The 15,141-nt window shown below is 31.5% G+C and overlaps 6 protein-coding genes across 6 annotated transcripts; 1 reads left to right on the plus strand and 5 right to left on the minus strand.

The window, feature by feature from the left end:
• Positions 1-389: 389 nt before the first annotated feature.
• Positions 390-2,096, minus strand: cubi_00740 (uncharacterized protein; the record flags this gene model as incomplete). The annotated part of the gene is made up of 1 exon (XM_029017753.1): positions 390-2,096. One exon carries the CDS (start codon positions 2,094-2,096, stop codon positions 390-392), a length of 1,707 nt encoding a protein of 568 aa, XP_028873551.1.
• Positions 2,097-2,929: 833 nt separating this feature from the next.
• On the minus strand, positions 2,930-5,812 carry cubi_00741 (TPR domain-containing protein; the record flags this gene model as incomplete). The annotated part of the gene is made up of 1 exon (XM_029017754.1): positions 2,930-5,812. One exon carries the CDS (start codon positions 5,810-5,812, stop codon positions 2,930-2,932), a length of 2,883 nt encoding a protein of 960 aa, XP_028873552.1.
• Positions 5,813-6,548: 736 nt separating this feature from the next.
• cubi_00742 (ARF GAP-like zinc finger-containing protein) lies at positions 6,549-7,799 on the minus strand (the record flags this gene model as incomplete). The annotated part of the gene is made up of 1 exon (XM_029017755.1): positions 6,549-7,799. One exon carries the CDS (start codon positions 7,797-7,799, stop codon positions 6,549-6,551), a length of 1,251 nt encoding a protein of 416 aa, XP_028873553.1.
• An 893-nt stretch (positions 7,800-8,692) lies between these two features.
• Positions 8,693-10,522, minus strand: cubi_00743 (heat shock protein; the record flags this gene model as incomplete). Its single annotated transcript, XM_029017756.1, has 1 exon — positions 8,693-10,522. One exon carries the CDS (start codon positions 10,520-10,522, stop codon positions 8,693-8,695), a length of 1,830 nt encoding a protein of 609 aa, XP_028873554.1.
• A 973-nt stretch (positions 10,523-11,495) lies between these two features.
• On the minus strand, positions 11,496-12,629 carry cubi_00744 (uncharacterized protein; the record flags this gene model as incomplete). The annotated part of the gene is made up of 1 exon (XM_029017757.1): positions 11,496-12,629. One exon carries the CDS (start codon positions 12,627-12,629, stop codon positions 11,496-11,498), a length of 1,134 nt encoding a protein of 377 aa, XP_028873555.1.
• A 1,107-nt stretch (positions 12,630-13,736) lies between these two features.
• On the plus strand, positions 13,737-15,041 carry cubi_00745 (uncharacterized protein; the record flags this gene model as incomplete). The annotated part of the gene is made up of 2 exons (XM_029017758.1): positions 13,737-13,840; positions 14,072-15,041. 2 exons carry the CDS (start codon positions 13,737-13,739, stop codon positions 15,039-15,041), a joined length of 1,074 nt encoding a protein of 357 aa, XP_028873556.1.
• Positions 15,042-15,141: the final 100 nt, after the last annotated feature.

The following is a 15,141-nucleotide window of genomic DNA, read 5'->3' on the forward strand; positions in this document are numbered from 1 at the left end:
TTTACTAAAACTTCTTTATTTGAACCCTTCTAAAGTCAAATTAAGCATTCTCATAATTAAAGAGTTTTATTTGACTATATTCAGGGTTAATAAAATAAATTGCATGTAAACACTTCAGGTCACCGGATTATTGTTTGAGTTCACATTAATTTACGAGTAAAAAAAAATTCAGGATCTTCATCATTGTATGAGGATTAATCAACAAAAGTCGTTTCAGTTATCAATTAAAAGTAATGATTGTGTTGTCCTTACTCTCGAAGAATAGTGTGATCTTTCTTTTTTAGAACCCTATTAAGTCATTTTGCAAACGATCAAATTAAAGATTTAAGAATCTAATCAGATCATTAACTTAATACTTTTCAGGCTTTTGTTTTATTCATGCTATTGAATTAAGTTATGACTGTTGGTCTATCTCTTCCTGTTAATTCTTGCAAATTAATTTTTTTTTCAACAATTTCAATTAAATCATTAAGAACTTCATTTGTTGTACTATTAACTTTTGCCTGATCGCCCACAGTTTTCTCAATATAAACACGAATTGTTGCTCCCACTGATCCTGTACCAGATAGACGAAAAACTATTCTAGAATTATCCTGGAATATAAATCTTAAACCTTGATTTTTTGCAATTGAACCGTCAACTGGGTCGTGGTATGTAAAGTTATCAGTTAACTTAATATCGATACCATATGGCTGAATAATTTCTCTCAATTTCTGATTATCTTCTAATAATAAATTTAAATGCTTAAAGAATTGATCAGCCTTTTCCGTTTCAACAGACTCATAATCAAATCTGGTGTAGTAGTTTCTTCCATATTTTTTCCAGAAATCTCTGGTAATTTCTTCTACAGATACCAATGGTTTTGTTGGATCTGGATTTCTATAAGCTAATATTGACAACCAAGCCAATACTGCCCACAATCCATCTTTTTCACGAATGTGGCCACTCCCTGTTCCAAAAGATTCCTCACCGCATATGTCAATCATACTTGCATCCATCAAATTTCCAAAATACTTCCATCCAGTTGGAACCTCATAACATGGAATTCCAAGTTTTTCCGCTACAATGTTGAGTGATGTACTTGTGGGCATAGACCTAGAAACTCCAACCAAACCTTTAGAGAAATACGGAATCGCTTCCTTTGCATATGATGCAATGATTGCAACTGAATCTGAAGGAGTAACAAAGAATCCTTTACCTAAGATCATATTTCTATCACAATCTCCATCTCCAGCAGCTCCAAAATCTGGAGTATTTTCATCAGCTTTTTCTGGGTTTGTTGCCTTCATTATTTCAACAAGATCTTTAGCATAAGTTAGATTTGGGTCAGGGTGAAGACCTCCAAAATCTGGTTTGGACTCTAAATGCAATAATGAACTTTCTGGTAATCCAAATTCATCAATGAAAACTTTTCTTGCATATGGCCCAGCTACACCATGCATAGAGTCAAAAACCATCTTAAAATCTTTCCTAATAAGAAGATTCTGAATCTTTTCAAAATCAAATATCTTTTTCATTAAGGCCAACCAGTCCTCGGTTGTGTCTATTACTTCAACAGTGAATTGATTGGGGATTAATTCCTGCATTCCAACTCTACTTAAATCAATCTTTGGTAATGAAATTTTCTTATATGATGTCAATTTCTTTGTTATTTCAAAAATTGAATTAGTAACTGAATCTTGAGCTGGACCTCCATTTTTTCCATTAAATTTGACGCCAAAATCATCATCAATACCACCTGGATTGTGGGAAGCCGTAAGTAAGATACCTCCTACAGCAACTCCGCTTTCTCTTTCTCTTATGATAGCACTGCCTGCAGGTGTCGAGCATAAACCATGAACGCCTGTCCAAATCCTTTTAACTTTATGAGCTGCAGCAATTTCGGAAATAATTTGTATAGCTTCTGGTAAAAAGTACCTGCCGTCGCCAGCCACCAAAAGTGTCGCACCTTCGAAATGCCCCTGTGGGAATGATTGAAAATAAGATTCAATAAAGTTAGCTAAATAAGTTCCTTCCATAAATACACGAGTCTTCTTTCTAAGTCCACTTGTTCCTGGCTTTTGATCAAGATAGGGTGTAACTTGAATTTCTTCCATTTTCTTATAATTCAGTATATCAATCGTTAACTTGAATAAAACTATTTAAAAATTTGTATTAGAAAGCAATTAATAAATAACTGATGATTATTTACAATCAGTCTTGAATTTAATAGCTTATTTTGATTTCATGTAATTATATGTTTTTATAATATCCAGATTAGAATTTTTTTTCCCCATAGCGCCACTAAAACAGTGATTAAAAGAATAATTTACAATTTAAAAATGTATTTGGTAATTATTCTTCTTAATTCGTATTTTAACTTTTTAAAATAAACATGAAAATTATTTTGATATTTACTCTTTAATTCATTTAATAATTATTTGTACTTTTTAGCTGATATTTCCCTATTGACTAAATTGGTATTAGTATTTATTATAGAAAGATTATCATATTTCTCCTTTTGTTATTATTACACAAAATAAATAAAGATGAATTTAAAAAATTTATTTTAGTTCATTGAAAATCTGCATGCATGTATGTCGTGTTTACATTTTTTTTCAATGTGGACAAAAATTAAATAATGATACCGGTATTCAAAATTACATGCAAATTACGTGCATATATTTTTATGTGGACAATGCATAATTGCAAATAATTAATGAACAGTTCTTTTCTTAATATTCAAATTAAAAAATTAAAAAAGTTTACGATAATTAATAAAAGAAAAATTAATATAATTAATGAAAACCATTTCAATCAAGTAATACTTCAAAATAGATGTTTACTATCAGTATCATTATTGCTAGCTTATAAATAATTAAAATAAAATAGAAGATGGGTTATTTGCAGTGAATTAGCTAATTCAAGTTTTGTTTGAGCAAAAAATATACTATGATAAAGGATTATATAATTCTTCCTCAAGAGCAGAAGACCAAGCTGGTTTAGTAATTTTAAGCCTTTTAATAATTGTAGTAATTACCATGTTAACCTCATCAATTCTTTCCTCATTAGATTTGGCTGAGTCATTACATTTGGAAATAATCTCTTTAATATCAGAATATATATTTGGTATATCTTTAAAATACTTTTCTTTATCATCAGAAGAAATCTTTTCGTTAAAAATAACTTCCATGGAACCTCTAAGCTCCTTCATTTTACTGGAATATGCACCAACAAAGTCATTCTTTAAAATTTGGATTTCTGATAAAACAAAATAAACAACAGGCTTTGATGAATACTGTGACATTTGATTTAATAAATTCAGACTTTTATTTATCATAGAATATGGTTTATCTGAGTTATTTTTTTCGTTAATATATTTCTCACTCTTGAGAAGGTTAATAATATTTGGAAGAGACCACATTGGGAATCGTTCTTTATGAGAGCTAAGCTTCATAATTCCAGATAAACATTCAATAATACGATTTAAATCTTCTCTTTTAATAGCAATTTTGAGTGAAGAGTCCCACATCATCCAGTTATCTCTTGAATGTTTTAATCCTTCATTTATTGCACTCTGGGCTTCATCCCATAATTCTTTCTTAGATAAAGCTGCAGCTAAATTTGCCCAAGCTTCACCTTGTTGTGGATCTAAAGATACTACTCTACTAAATGCTTGCTGTGCGGTTTCCCATTTCTCAAGCCTTAAAGCAACACATCCAAGTGAAAACCAACAATTTACATTTGTAGAGTTTACTGACGAGGCTTTTGTATAAGCCTCCAGGGCAAGCTCAAATTGGCTTTTCTTAAAATATGCATTTCCCAAAGATCTTTGCGCTCTTGCAAATCTGTGGTGAGAAAGTTCCCATGACTTTTCATAAAATGAAAGATCTTGAGTAAGGTCTCCAAGAGAACAATAAAGACGGGGAGTTTCTCTAACTTTGAGTTGCTCTTTAACCAATTCAATAGCTTCATTTTTTCTGTCTGCAACAATTAAACAGTCTACTGCATCTTCCCACATACACATTTCTACAAACATATTATAAGCAGATAAAACAGACCCAATTCTCATCATTCTTATTCCAAGCTCTTTTTTTGCTTCCCAAATATTTGGATAATTTACAGAAAATACTAGTCTAAGACGTTCCTCAGGACCTGGCTCAGTATCATTAAATTGATCAACAAGTGATTGGAGTTGAAGACATGCTCTATCAGCTGTTCTACTTCTATGATGCTCTGCATAACATCTATACCATAAAGCTGTTGAGAAACATAACCAATTATGAATTTTTTTACGAAGATTTTCATCCTTAATTTTGGTTATGTCAAATTTTAATATTCTATTTGTTAAAGCATTCAATTGTTCATAAGCTATTACATCGTTTGTTGGACTTGTTTCATAAATAGCAACGCCATGTATTAATAATACACATTGTTCTATTATTGCTAAAGACCCTGTAAGATGGTTATTATTATCATCATCCAGTTTCACATTCTCATATATATCAATATTTGGATCAACAGTATTGAGTAATACATTTTCTGGAAATTGACGATCTATTATCTTTTCTTCAATTTCTTCAGTTAAAGAATCTTTAACAGGTTCTTCATTCTTCTTCATATTGTTATTTATTTCATCTTCAAGCTTATCTGAATTTCGATAAACTTGAACTACAAGCTGAGCCGTACTTTCTCTTTGATTCATTCTTTTTTGCCCAAGTGCTCCAGTGAATGAATATCTAAATCCATTCATTAAAGATATTTGCTTAAGTAATACTGCACATGGATTTGCTCTGCTAAAAGTCGATAAAGAAAGGGCAAGGTCAAGCAAAAATATTGAACATACATTTTTATCCAAATTTTCTGAAACAAATGTTTTATTATTTAATTCGTCATCAAATTGAAAAGATCTTAGTAAGTTATCTTTGAAGCGATCATTTATTGGAAAGTTATCCGGGATTATTTTCCATTCATCTTTTAACCAATTTGAGTAATTTTCAAGAATAACACTTTCTAAATAAGGAGTTGCAGCAAATTTTATTCCTCCCTCTAAACTTCTCTGCCATATACGGTAGAATCTTTGCTTCCAAAAATTTATAAAGCTTAACCTTGGTATTTCATCACCTAAAATAATATATTTTGATAATTTCAGTATATTGGATTCACTATTAAATTCATCATTATTATCATTTGGTCTATTTGATAAAAATTCTATCAGAAATATACTCCAAGTTAAAAATGGGGCCGAATTACATTTTTGGTATAAGTATTCACCATCAATTTCCATACATGAAGTACATTCTTTGTAGTAATTATTGCCAAATTCTTTATCATTATCTAAACAACTTTCTGTAATTATTCCAGTAAATTCACTAAGATCACAAACATTATCTTTCTTCTCAAGCTTCCAATCTTTTGATATACCATCATCTACTTTAAATGGTGGACCGGTCCAATTTGATTGCATGTAAATATTAAGTAAAAGAATTGAGAGACATAAAATTTCAAATTGAGCTATTTTTAATGAAACTTGGTCTTTTTCTCTTAAAATATAATTCAAGTAATAATCTAATACATTCTGCGAAATATTTTCAAGAGATTTTGTCTCCAAATCTGAATGGTATTCTTTAATTAAAGGTGAAATTAATGGTTTGAAATGTGGATCATTAATCAATTTAAAACAAGAATATGATTCTGCAATTTCTAAGGATTTTAAAAGTCTTTCAAAATTTTCAATTGAAAGCAAATTCTTGCTTCTCAAGTAACTTTTGCTACTTGGATCAACAAGTCTTTCTTCCCAGCCAAATATTAAGTCTTGATGGTTATTACTCATCTTTGTAAAATATAATCAATTTTAATCAGATCCTCAATATTTTTCGAATGAATTTATACCTTTATCAATATATATACATGTATTAATAAATAAATATAAATTGAAATATTTTAACTCTTTTGAAAGTTTTTATCACAAGAAAATGGCCAAAAATAATTTTTATTAACTCCTGTAAATATTAATATATTATTATATAAATTAATGGTCAAAATGGTTTGGGCGGGAAAGTCTTACTTGCAATAAATTGTTAATAATTAAGTTACTTTATAGAAATTAAAAATGAAAAAAAATATTGCTTAAGACGACACACAGATGTGTTTAATAATAAAAATAAGGTTGGGTCGATTTTCAAATTAAGATATTGGAATTTTCTTTCAAGAGGAGTTTCCAATTAAGAGGCATAACCTGTATAAATGAAATAAATAGATGTAAAACAGATGGTCAAAAAACGACATAAAGTTAATATGAGACAAATTTGGCACTCTATTGGATATTAACACTTTTTTTTTCTTCTTTCTTTTCTTTTTAAAAAGAAAAGAGATTAAAAATTAATTAGAAACATGATACCACTCAAAACAAGAAACAAATTAAAAAGAAAGAATCAGATAACAATATTATAAAAATATTATTGGTCTTTTCATATTTTTTGCCTCCTCTAAATCAACTATCCACTTAAGTTCCAACTTTATTGTTTTTTTCAAAACAAGTAAATGGATATATATAAGAAAAAAGCTAATCAGGTTTTTTTAGTAATACCTTTTTTGAAGTCTTTTGGCTCCCAATCATCTCCAAGATCGCTTTCCCAGAGATTAATATTCTTTACATCTGACTGTACAATATTGGTATTACTTGAGCTTGAACTGATAACGGATTGAGAAGGTTTATTATTTAAAGAAATTTGTGAGTTACTGTTAATGTTTGAAATTAAAGAATCTGGGGTAGAAGTAGGTTTGGTTCCAATAGTTCTATCAAAATTGCTGTTATTTGAATTATAAGAATCAAAGTTTCTGGACTCTGAAGATTTCTGGGAGTGTATTTGGCTGGTTTTTTCAGTGCTGATTTCGTTAATATCGTCACTGAAAATATTGTTGAATGGATCATTAAAATTGTTGGGATCAATTGCAGTCTGAATTACCTCATTAACTCCAGAAATTCCGCTTTGAATAGTATTATTAACCCATTGAGCAGAGTTTTGCATAGTGGTTGCAGTATTTGACCAGAATTTCTCATCCTGGACCTTTTCAACGACGGCTCTACCAGCTTCTTCAATATAAGATCCTCCGGCTTTTACTGAATCAATTGCACTCTCTAATATTCCTCTTTCATTTACATGGTTTATTGTACTCTCCGCATAATTCTTTGTATTGGAAATAACTTTCATACTGAATGATGAAAGAGTATCAAGAATTCCTCCAAAACTTTTTGACCCAATGTTTCTGTCAAATAGGTTTGCATATTTATCATCATTTGGGTTGTTTCCGAACGAAGCTGAAGATGAGGAAAAAGATTTACTGGTTCTTGCTGAAGAAGACACACTATTACTACCGTAATTATTATTTTTGTTATTATTACTTTCAGGAACATATTCCAAACAACCAATTGATATTGAGGGTTTTGGGCCCGGTGTATTTCCTTCACATAAGTCTTTCAACATTCCTCGATAATAAGCAGCTATTTGGGAGGTGTATTTTTTCTTAATATCACAACCATTAAGCCCATATTCATTAAATATTTCTGTAAGTTTAGTATTTCCTCCAATCTCCATTGCCTTCATTTGTTTCGGGGTCCAACTGTCCATTGTAATGGATCTAATAAAACTAATATGCACTCCTAGTCCTCTGTGAACACCACTGCATGTCAGACACATTAAACATCCATGTGAAACCGACGCCCATTGTGGATGAGCTGCTCCACAGTCAATGCATTTATTATTTAAAGGATCCTTCTCCTTTATATTTTTAAAAAATTGTTGCGTCTTATTGTCCATTATTTCAACTTTAAAAGATATATTTCACTATTATTAGTATAGTAAATACAATTTAATGTAATATAATTTTTAAGGTAATCTCTTTCTCAGTAGGTTTTCCTGATTTCTGTTCTAATTCGCTTAATATTCTCAACAAAAAGTAAAACGTAAAAATTTATTTCAATTTTCAGTGAATTACTTTTTTCACTTGTTTCTGTTCCTTTTTTCCAACCTGTTCAATTTTCGGATGAAAAGAGTTCTAAACTAGCTCCCATTTATTTCCTGCCTAGTTATTATCAATTTTTATTAATAATTATTTCCCTCTTAATTTTTCTTTGATTATTTTAATAAGAAAAAAATGGTATAAACTTAAATTGCATGCAAAGCCCGCCCCATGCGGCGCCAAAATGTGAAACCTGATGACGTGGGGAAGGCGGGCTCTTGACTAAAAAAACCGAATAATACTAGGGATACTCCAAATAGTAAGTGAAATAAAAAAGAAGATAATCCGGGGTAGAGAATTAGAAAGTTAAAATACAATTATTTAAAAAGTTTGGCCCCATTCCTTTTTTGATTTTTTTTTTGAGAAAGCAAAATTCAGATTATTAAATATTTGGATGCATATATGCATATATTCGGCGGGAATCGTCTGAGGTAAAGAATCATAAAGGAGAAAGTTGAAGGTCAGGAGGCGAAAGAGAACACGAATTTGATTAAATACTTTAAAAATAATAGTAATAATAAAAATATACCTACCGTAACTGAAGATCAAGTTAAGAAGGCCTCTATAACTTTTGATCTCAATTACATGTAATTTGGTGGGTTCCAAGTGAGCAGCGAAACCGAGAATCAATATTATAGTGAGTATGAATATTATTAATTTGTAAGGATAAAAATAAAAGGTGTAGGGAGTATTAGAGTTCGTCCCTAGGACTTCCATTAGGTCCATCTTGGTCAACGTCAACATCGTCTTCAGAGTCACTGTATTCGTGATCTTGTTCATAGTCTTGATAAGAATCTGACTCATCTTTTTCTGGAATAGGGATGGGAGTAGATTTTGGGATGTTAAATGAGAGTGAATGGGATCCATCAAAGAGCCCATCAATGAATTTGGGGAGCTGTTCAAAGTTATCAAATGTTTGGAATTTTCTTCGTTTAGCTCTGTAAATGGTTATACACATCTTTGAAGAAGGTGAAGAAGACTCAGAGTAGCACTTAAAAGTATGTAAGAAATGGCTATTTTTGCCATCTTTAAAGGCTGAGATCCAAAAGAAGTTTATTGGGTCGTTTCTATACTTGAAAGAAAGGTCTTCAAAACGCTTATCTATTTTAAAGTCATTCTTCTCCATAATTAAGATAACACAAAATCTTGAATCAGTTTCAGAGCAGAACCCTTTAGAGGTAACCAGTTGAAAAGTTAGTTCTTGTACTTTGCTCTTCATTGCCTCGTTCATGTCATGTTGTTTTCTTGCTCTAAATGAGCCAACGATACGGCTCAATGTTAATGTAATGACATCATGAGAAATTGTATTTAAAGAAATCCATTCTCCAGAGGCAGTTAGTGATGGCGATTTGGCGCCTTTTCTTCCACCTTTAACTTCAGATTCATTGATTTCATCCACTGAGAGAATGTAAGGTGGAGTTGCAGGCTTAGAGGCTTCCATATGTGGAGATGCAAAGAATACCTTTTTCAGCCAGTCATTATTTATCGAAACAATTGCCAAGTTTAACCTATTTTGAAAATCTTTTGCGATCTTTTTAAGTAAAGGAGAGGAGGAATCTTTGTTAGTGAAAAGAACAGCCTTTGGAATGTGTTTCCCTAGTTTAAGCCATTGAACTGCCTGGTTATAAGAATTAAGACGCATAGAATGATCTGGCATCTTTTCAGTAATCCATTTACCTATATTTGACTCACTGTAAGAACTTCTAGATCCAGGACTTGGAGTATAAACAATTTGACTATTTTTACCTTTAATAAACATTGCTAGATGAGGGTACCTCTCAACATTATAAGACTGGCAAAGCTGGAAGTGGGTATCACAATTTACAGCCCCAAACTCAACGTCATACTGAGACATAATTTTTGCTATACTACTATAAGCCTGGACCAGCTGCTTACAAGGTCCACATCCAGGCCTATAGAAGTTCACTATCATGATCCACTCCCTAGATTTAATCTTCTCTTTAATTTCACCAGCTGACATTGTTGAAAGCTCTGTAACATGTTTTGAATCTGAGTACAAATTGTTAAATGAACTTCCTTGAGATTCAAAATGTGACCTGGAGTGACCTCCCTGTTGTCTGCCTCCCCCTCCGAAGTTAAAGGGCCCGCCTCCTCCTCCAAAATGGAAGGTATTCCCTCCTGCACTAAACTTAAAACCTCCAAAGTCTCCAAAACCACCAAAGCCTCCAAAACCACCAAAGCCACCAAAGTCGAACCCTCCCTCTGTTCCTGCTCCACCAAATCCATCTGATTTTAGTCCTTCCTCTCCAAAAGCATCGTATTTACGTCTTGTTTCAGGATTTACTAAAACCTCATATGCATTAGCAACTTCCATAAATTTCTCTTTGGAGCCAGGGTTTTTATCTGGATGATATTTTAAGCTTAGTTTTCTATATGCTCTCTTTATTTGGTTCTCATTTGCATTTCTTGGAATCCCCAAGATCTTATAGTAATCCTTTCCTGCAATTGTTGGTATTACTAGTAAGAATATTAGTTTCAGTACTAAGAATATGTAGAACATCTTCAATTTGCCATTAATTTTAAATAGTAATAATCTATACTTGAAAACTGTTCAAACTTATTGCTTTTTCCACTAAGCTTTAACAAAATTTAGAATTTCTGTTCAAACAGATACTTTGACAAAGAAAGCACTAAGTATCACGCCTGACTTATTCCTAACCTTTTAGATGTGTTTCCTCTACCAAAAGGGGATTAGCCACAGAAGCAGTTTCCTTTATTATTCCCCTTTTCCTTTTTTCTTTATTTTTTTGATTTCCCCCTATATTTCTTAAAAGGAAAATTTTCTAATTTTTGCAAAGTTTACTAGTTTATTTTATGTAATGTAAATTTATAATATATAATATAAATATAAATATATATATTTATATATATACATAATATTTATACCGGTACCTTACACGTAATTAATATATTTAAAATAAATTAACTTAGTATCCTGCATGTTCCCGCCTGATGGGTGTAAATTAAAAATATTTTTAATTATTATTAGTGGCTTTAGCAAGTTAAGTTTTAACTAAAAAAGAAGTGGGTAACAACAGGAGAGTGTAGGGGAGTATGAATAAATGATGCAGAAATAATATCTCCGTGCTTTAACAGCCTCTAACCTTCTAAAGCTGGTGGAAAGAGAGAAAGAGGAGTAGCGGGAGGAGCGAAGAGCATAACAGAACTGGAGTTAAAAGACAAATGATTGGAATGATCCGGAAAAAAAGTGAACAGGAAGGTAGAACCAAAAAAGAAATTTAGCTATATTTAATCTGCCGAATTACAATCAATTAAGAAAAAGGAAAAATAAACATTAGAGAACCAACCTTAGTAACAAAGAGGCTCCCAAGTAATTTAAATAAATTCCTCCAATATCTGTTTCAAGTTAAATATGCTTAATAAATACATGATCCCGCCTAACACGTAATATACAAAATGACATAAAATTACATGCATGAATGTTGTGCATGTTATGGGCGGGTTGAATTAAATTATGCCTCTCTTTTATTAAATCTGTTATTTCCGTGGTATCCACCTCTGTGACCTCCTCCACCTCTTCTGTTGTTAGAGCCCCTGTTATAGGATCCAGCACGAGGCTTCATGGCGGAAGTTCCAAAAGTCTCCTTATCAATAAGTTTCTGTTTTTCTCTTAGGGCTTTAGCTTGAGGATCAGATGATCCCTGTGATTTCCTGGAGCGTTCGGGGTCCAAAGTTTCGCAAGAAATGCTATCAAAGAATCCAGAAACCTTGTTATACCCACCGACTGTGAGTTTTTTAGATTGATCGTCCGCTTTATCATCATTCGTAGTGGAGCTCCCATTACCACCTAAACCAATGTTTGCGATTCCAGATTGGTTATTAATTTCGGAGACTGGACTTCCTAACTTGATTCCCTGTTCTGTATATGCAGATGCAAGCCCCTCATTAAATGTTTTTTCGAATTTCTTGTTTTGCTCAGAAAAATCAAATTCAGTATCAAGTTCTGCTTTGAGAGCCTGATTAATTCTAGGCTTTAGCTCTCCAACAACGAAAGACCTTTGATGACCTCCACCACTGTAGTTATGAGAGCTTCCTCCGGCACCACCTCTATAAGATCTTCCGGAATACCCAGCACCTCTCTGCCTATTTCTAGGATGGTCCTTATGTCCATTCGAGGTTGAGGAAGAGTTTCCTTGATTTGAATTTGAAGATTTTCCTCCTGATACAGCACTACTATAGCTCATTTTTGGGGAACGTCTAGAGTTACTTGAACTGGTTTCTAATGGTTTTTGTTGTTTCTGGTGATTGATATTACCAGTATCAGTTGCGTGGATTTGGGTTGAAGTAACTCCTGAACCTCCATTTACTGACAATATGGCAGGATCATTTGGGAGTCCATTATTATTGTTTGCTGATGCTGGTTGACAAACTGCAAGATCAGTTATATCACTTCCTCTAAAAACGATCATTTCAAAAACTGTTGAGGATGCAGGCCCTGTGGTGCCATTTGGACCATTTTCAAAATATCTAACATCCTTTAAAGTAATAGTGGATTTATCAACATCTATAGAGTGTAGAACACCTTCGTATCTCTTATCATTACGAGAAATAATCGTAATTTTGCTTCCAATATATTCGTGCACCATCTTTTTAACTTCTATTATTTATCTTGTATAATATATATCAACTATGATTAGGCTTAACTATGAATATTGCTTTTAAAACTTATATAATATTAATCCACATTTAATAAAACTTTGAAAGATCTGTGTAATTTGCTATATTAGTAACTAACACTATAATAGTTGAGGTTCACTTTCTTCTCAAAGTTACCCTATTCTATATTTGAATAAATATAAAAATATATTCTCGTTTCTCCTCTGTATTATTAAATTTTTTCGCAATTACTTTAATTTCTATATTAAAAAATTAAATTAATATACATATATTACAATTAATTAACACTAATTTTTCCAAATTTAGTCCTCATTCACTATTATTAATTTATTATTATTTATTATTGTACCTACCTTGTATTATTATTTTAATTATCAAATCTTATTTTGAACATGAGTGTTCTGTTTATTTAATATCCTTTACTTACAAGACAGAATGAAAAAATTGGTTATTCTATTGATTTAATGGGGTACCGAAATCAGGCGCCACAGTATGGCGGCAACGCGGCGGGAATTTGACCAATTGTTTTTTAAAATTTGTTTCTATAATGATATAATATCAGCAATGAAATGACTATTTAAATCTTGGGAAAACAGCAAAATAAGATTTTTCAGCTTATTTAGATGTTATTCACTTTTGAATTTTATCTTTTTTGTTAGTTATGCTTTTCTAGTTGACTTTTTCTATAACCCCACTTACCTTTTTTTTAGTATGTAGATTATTGTGCATGATCTGCCCCCCCTTTACAAAAACATTTTAATCTTAAAAATTGTACATGTTTTGGCGGTAATTGTCTTAAAGTAAGATAAATAATCTAAAAAATTATGTACATTAATATAATTAATAAGATTAAAATAGCACAATTGGGACAAGTATAAATATTTTTGAGTAATCAAAAATAATATTTTCAAAGTAGAAAAGAATATTTAAATCGAATGGTTTAAGAAAATCAGGCAATGAATTACTAGTTAAAGAAAAGAAATCAGATTAAGGCAAATAAGAATAAATAGAAAAGATTGATTCTAATTTAAAATTAAGTATATTTCATTCAATCTCTATTATCTTTCGGGCAAATAATGATAACTTCAAGAAGCATTCTCAATGTTTTTTTGTTCTCTGTTATTGCCCTACCATCTGCCAAAGACTTCTTTCATTATAGATGCCAGAATTTCTTCGTCAGGTAAGCTTAAATTTTCCTTGGATCTCAATTTCCCGCCAAACCGAAAACATGTAATATAAGTAAAAATTAATGCCGGAATTTCTTAAAATGTTTGCATGTGGATTTGCATATGTGCATGCATGTAATCACTTCCAGATGCAGGAATTACATGGCGGTCGAAGTTGGGAGAGTTTATTTAAATTACTCATTAATTACTAAAATTTGCAAAAACTTCCTATTTTTGTTCTTTAGGTCCCAAGAGTTGAAAAATAATAGATATGATGGTATTTCGTTTGGAATAGATTTGGAGGCTGATAACCAAATGATGGAAAATATATTATCAAACATTGAACAGGATAAAAGTTTAAACGATGATTTGGAAAGTCCAAATAGAGAAGGCTTGGTTTCTGGCTTCTCACGAATTGAAGATTACCATCCAAATGAAAAAATACAATATGAAGCAGATGAAGACTCATTTGTTAAGTTTGATACCAGGATGATGAGGCATTTTAGTATTGAAGATATTACTTTCAACAATACAATCCGAAATTATGATAATGAAAAGTCCAAATATCATCGTGTTATTAAAAGTGGAATCAAATTTGCTGAATACTCTCTTGAACTTTCTAGAAGACAAAGAAAGAGAACATTCATCTCAACAGGAGCTAGAAAGCATAAGATATTGCATCTTAATCAAGAAAGAAGCATTGCTTCTGCTAGCATCATTGCTAGTGTAACTATTCTTAAGTCATTGTTATACAGGGAACTCCCAACAAACACAAGATGGGTATATTATTCATTTTATCCACTCATTTTATCGTCATATCTGCAGGCTTATAAAGACTTTAAGACAGAAAGCAAACCAAAAGGATTCTTTTCAAAGTCAATGCATAAAAAGAAAAACCTGGCACTTTTCAGACTTAATAAAAGCTTAATAAGGATATCTCGTCATATAAATAGTTTGGAAAGTGACGGTAGTTATAATTATTCTGTAAAACCCAGACATTTTTGGAGACTAGTAGAGCCCACCATAGTTTCTCCAGCACATGGACTAATTACTACTGATCTGATCAAAAAACCAAAAAGTCTAAGTGGTGAGTATCTTAAAGAAGTTATGAGCATTCTTAAATCTAACAAGTACAAATTGGCAATCGCACAAAACAAGGCCAGAGAAGATTTTTATTACTATATCAACCACGACTTGGAAATGGTCAAAGATTAATTTGTAATTGCTAGACCAGAAATATTAGAACAACTGGAACTTATCTTTAATATTAAGTACCTAAATTTTCTTTAAATTTATTGAAATTTTAACAAAAGCT

The sequence above is a fragment of the Cryptosporidium ubiquitum genome (assembly GCF_001865345.1).
Source record: "Cryptosporidium ubiquitum isolate 39726 chromosome Unknown contig_7, whole genome shotgun sequence".
Classification (NCBI taxonomy): domain Eukaryota; phylum Apicomplexa; class Conoidasida; order Eucoccidiorida; family Cryptosporidiidae; genus Cryptosporidium; species Cryptosporidium ubiquitum.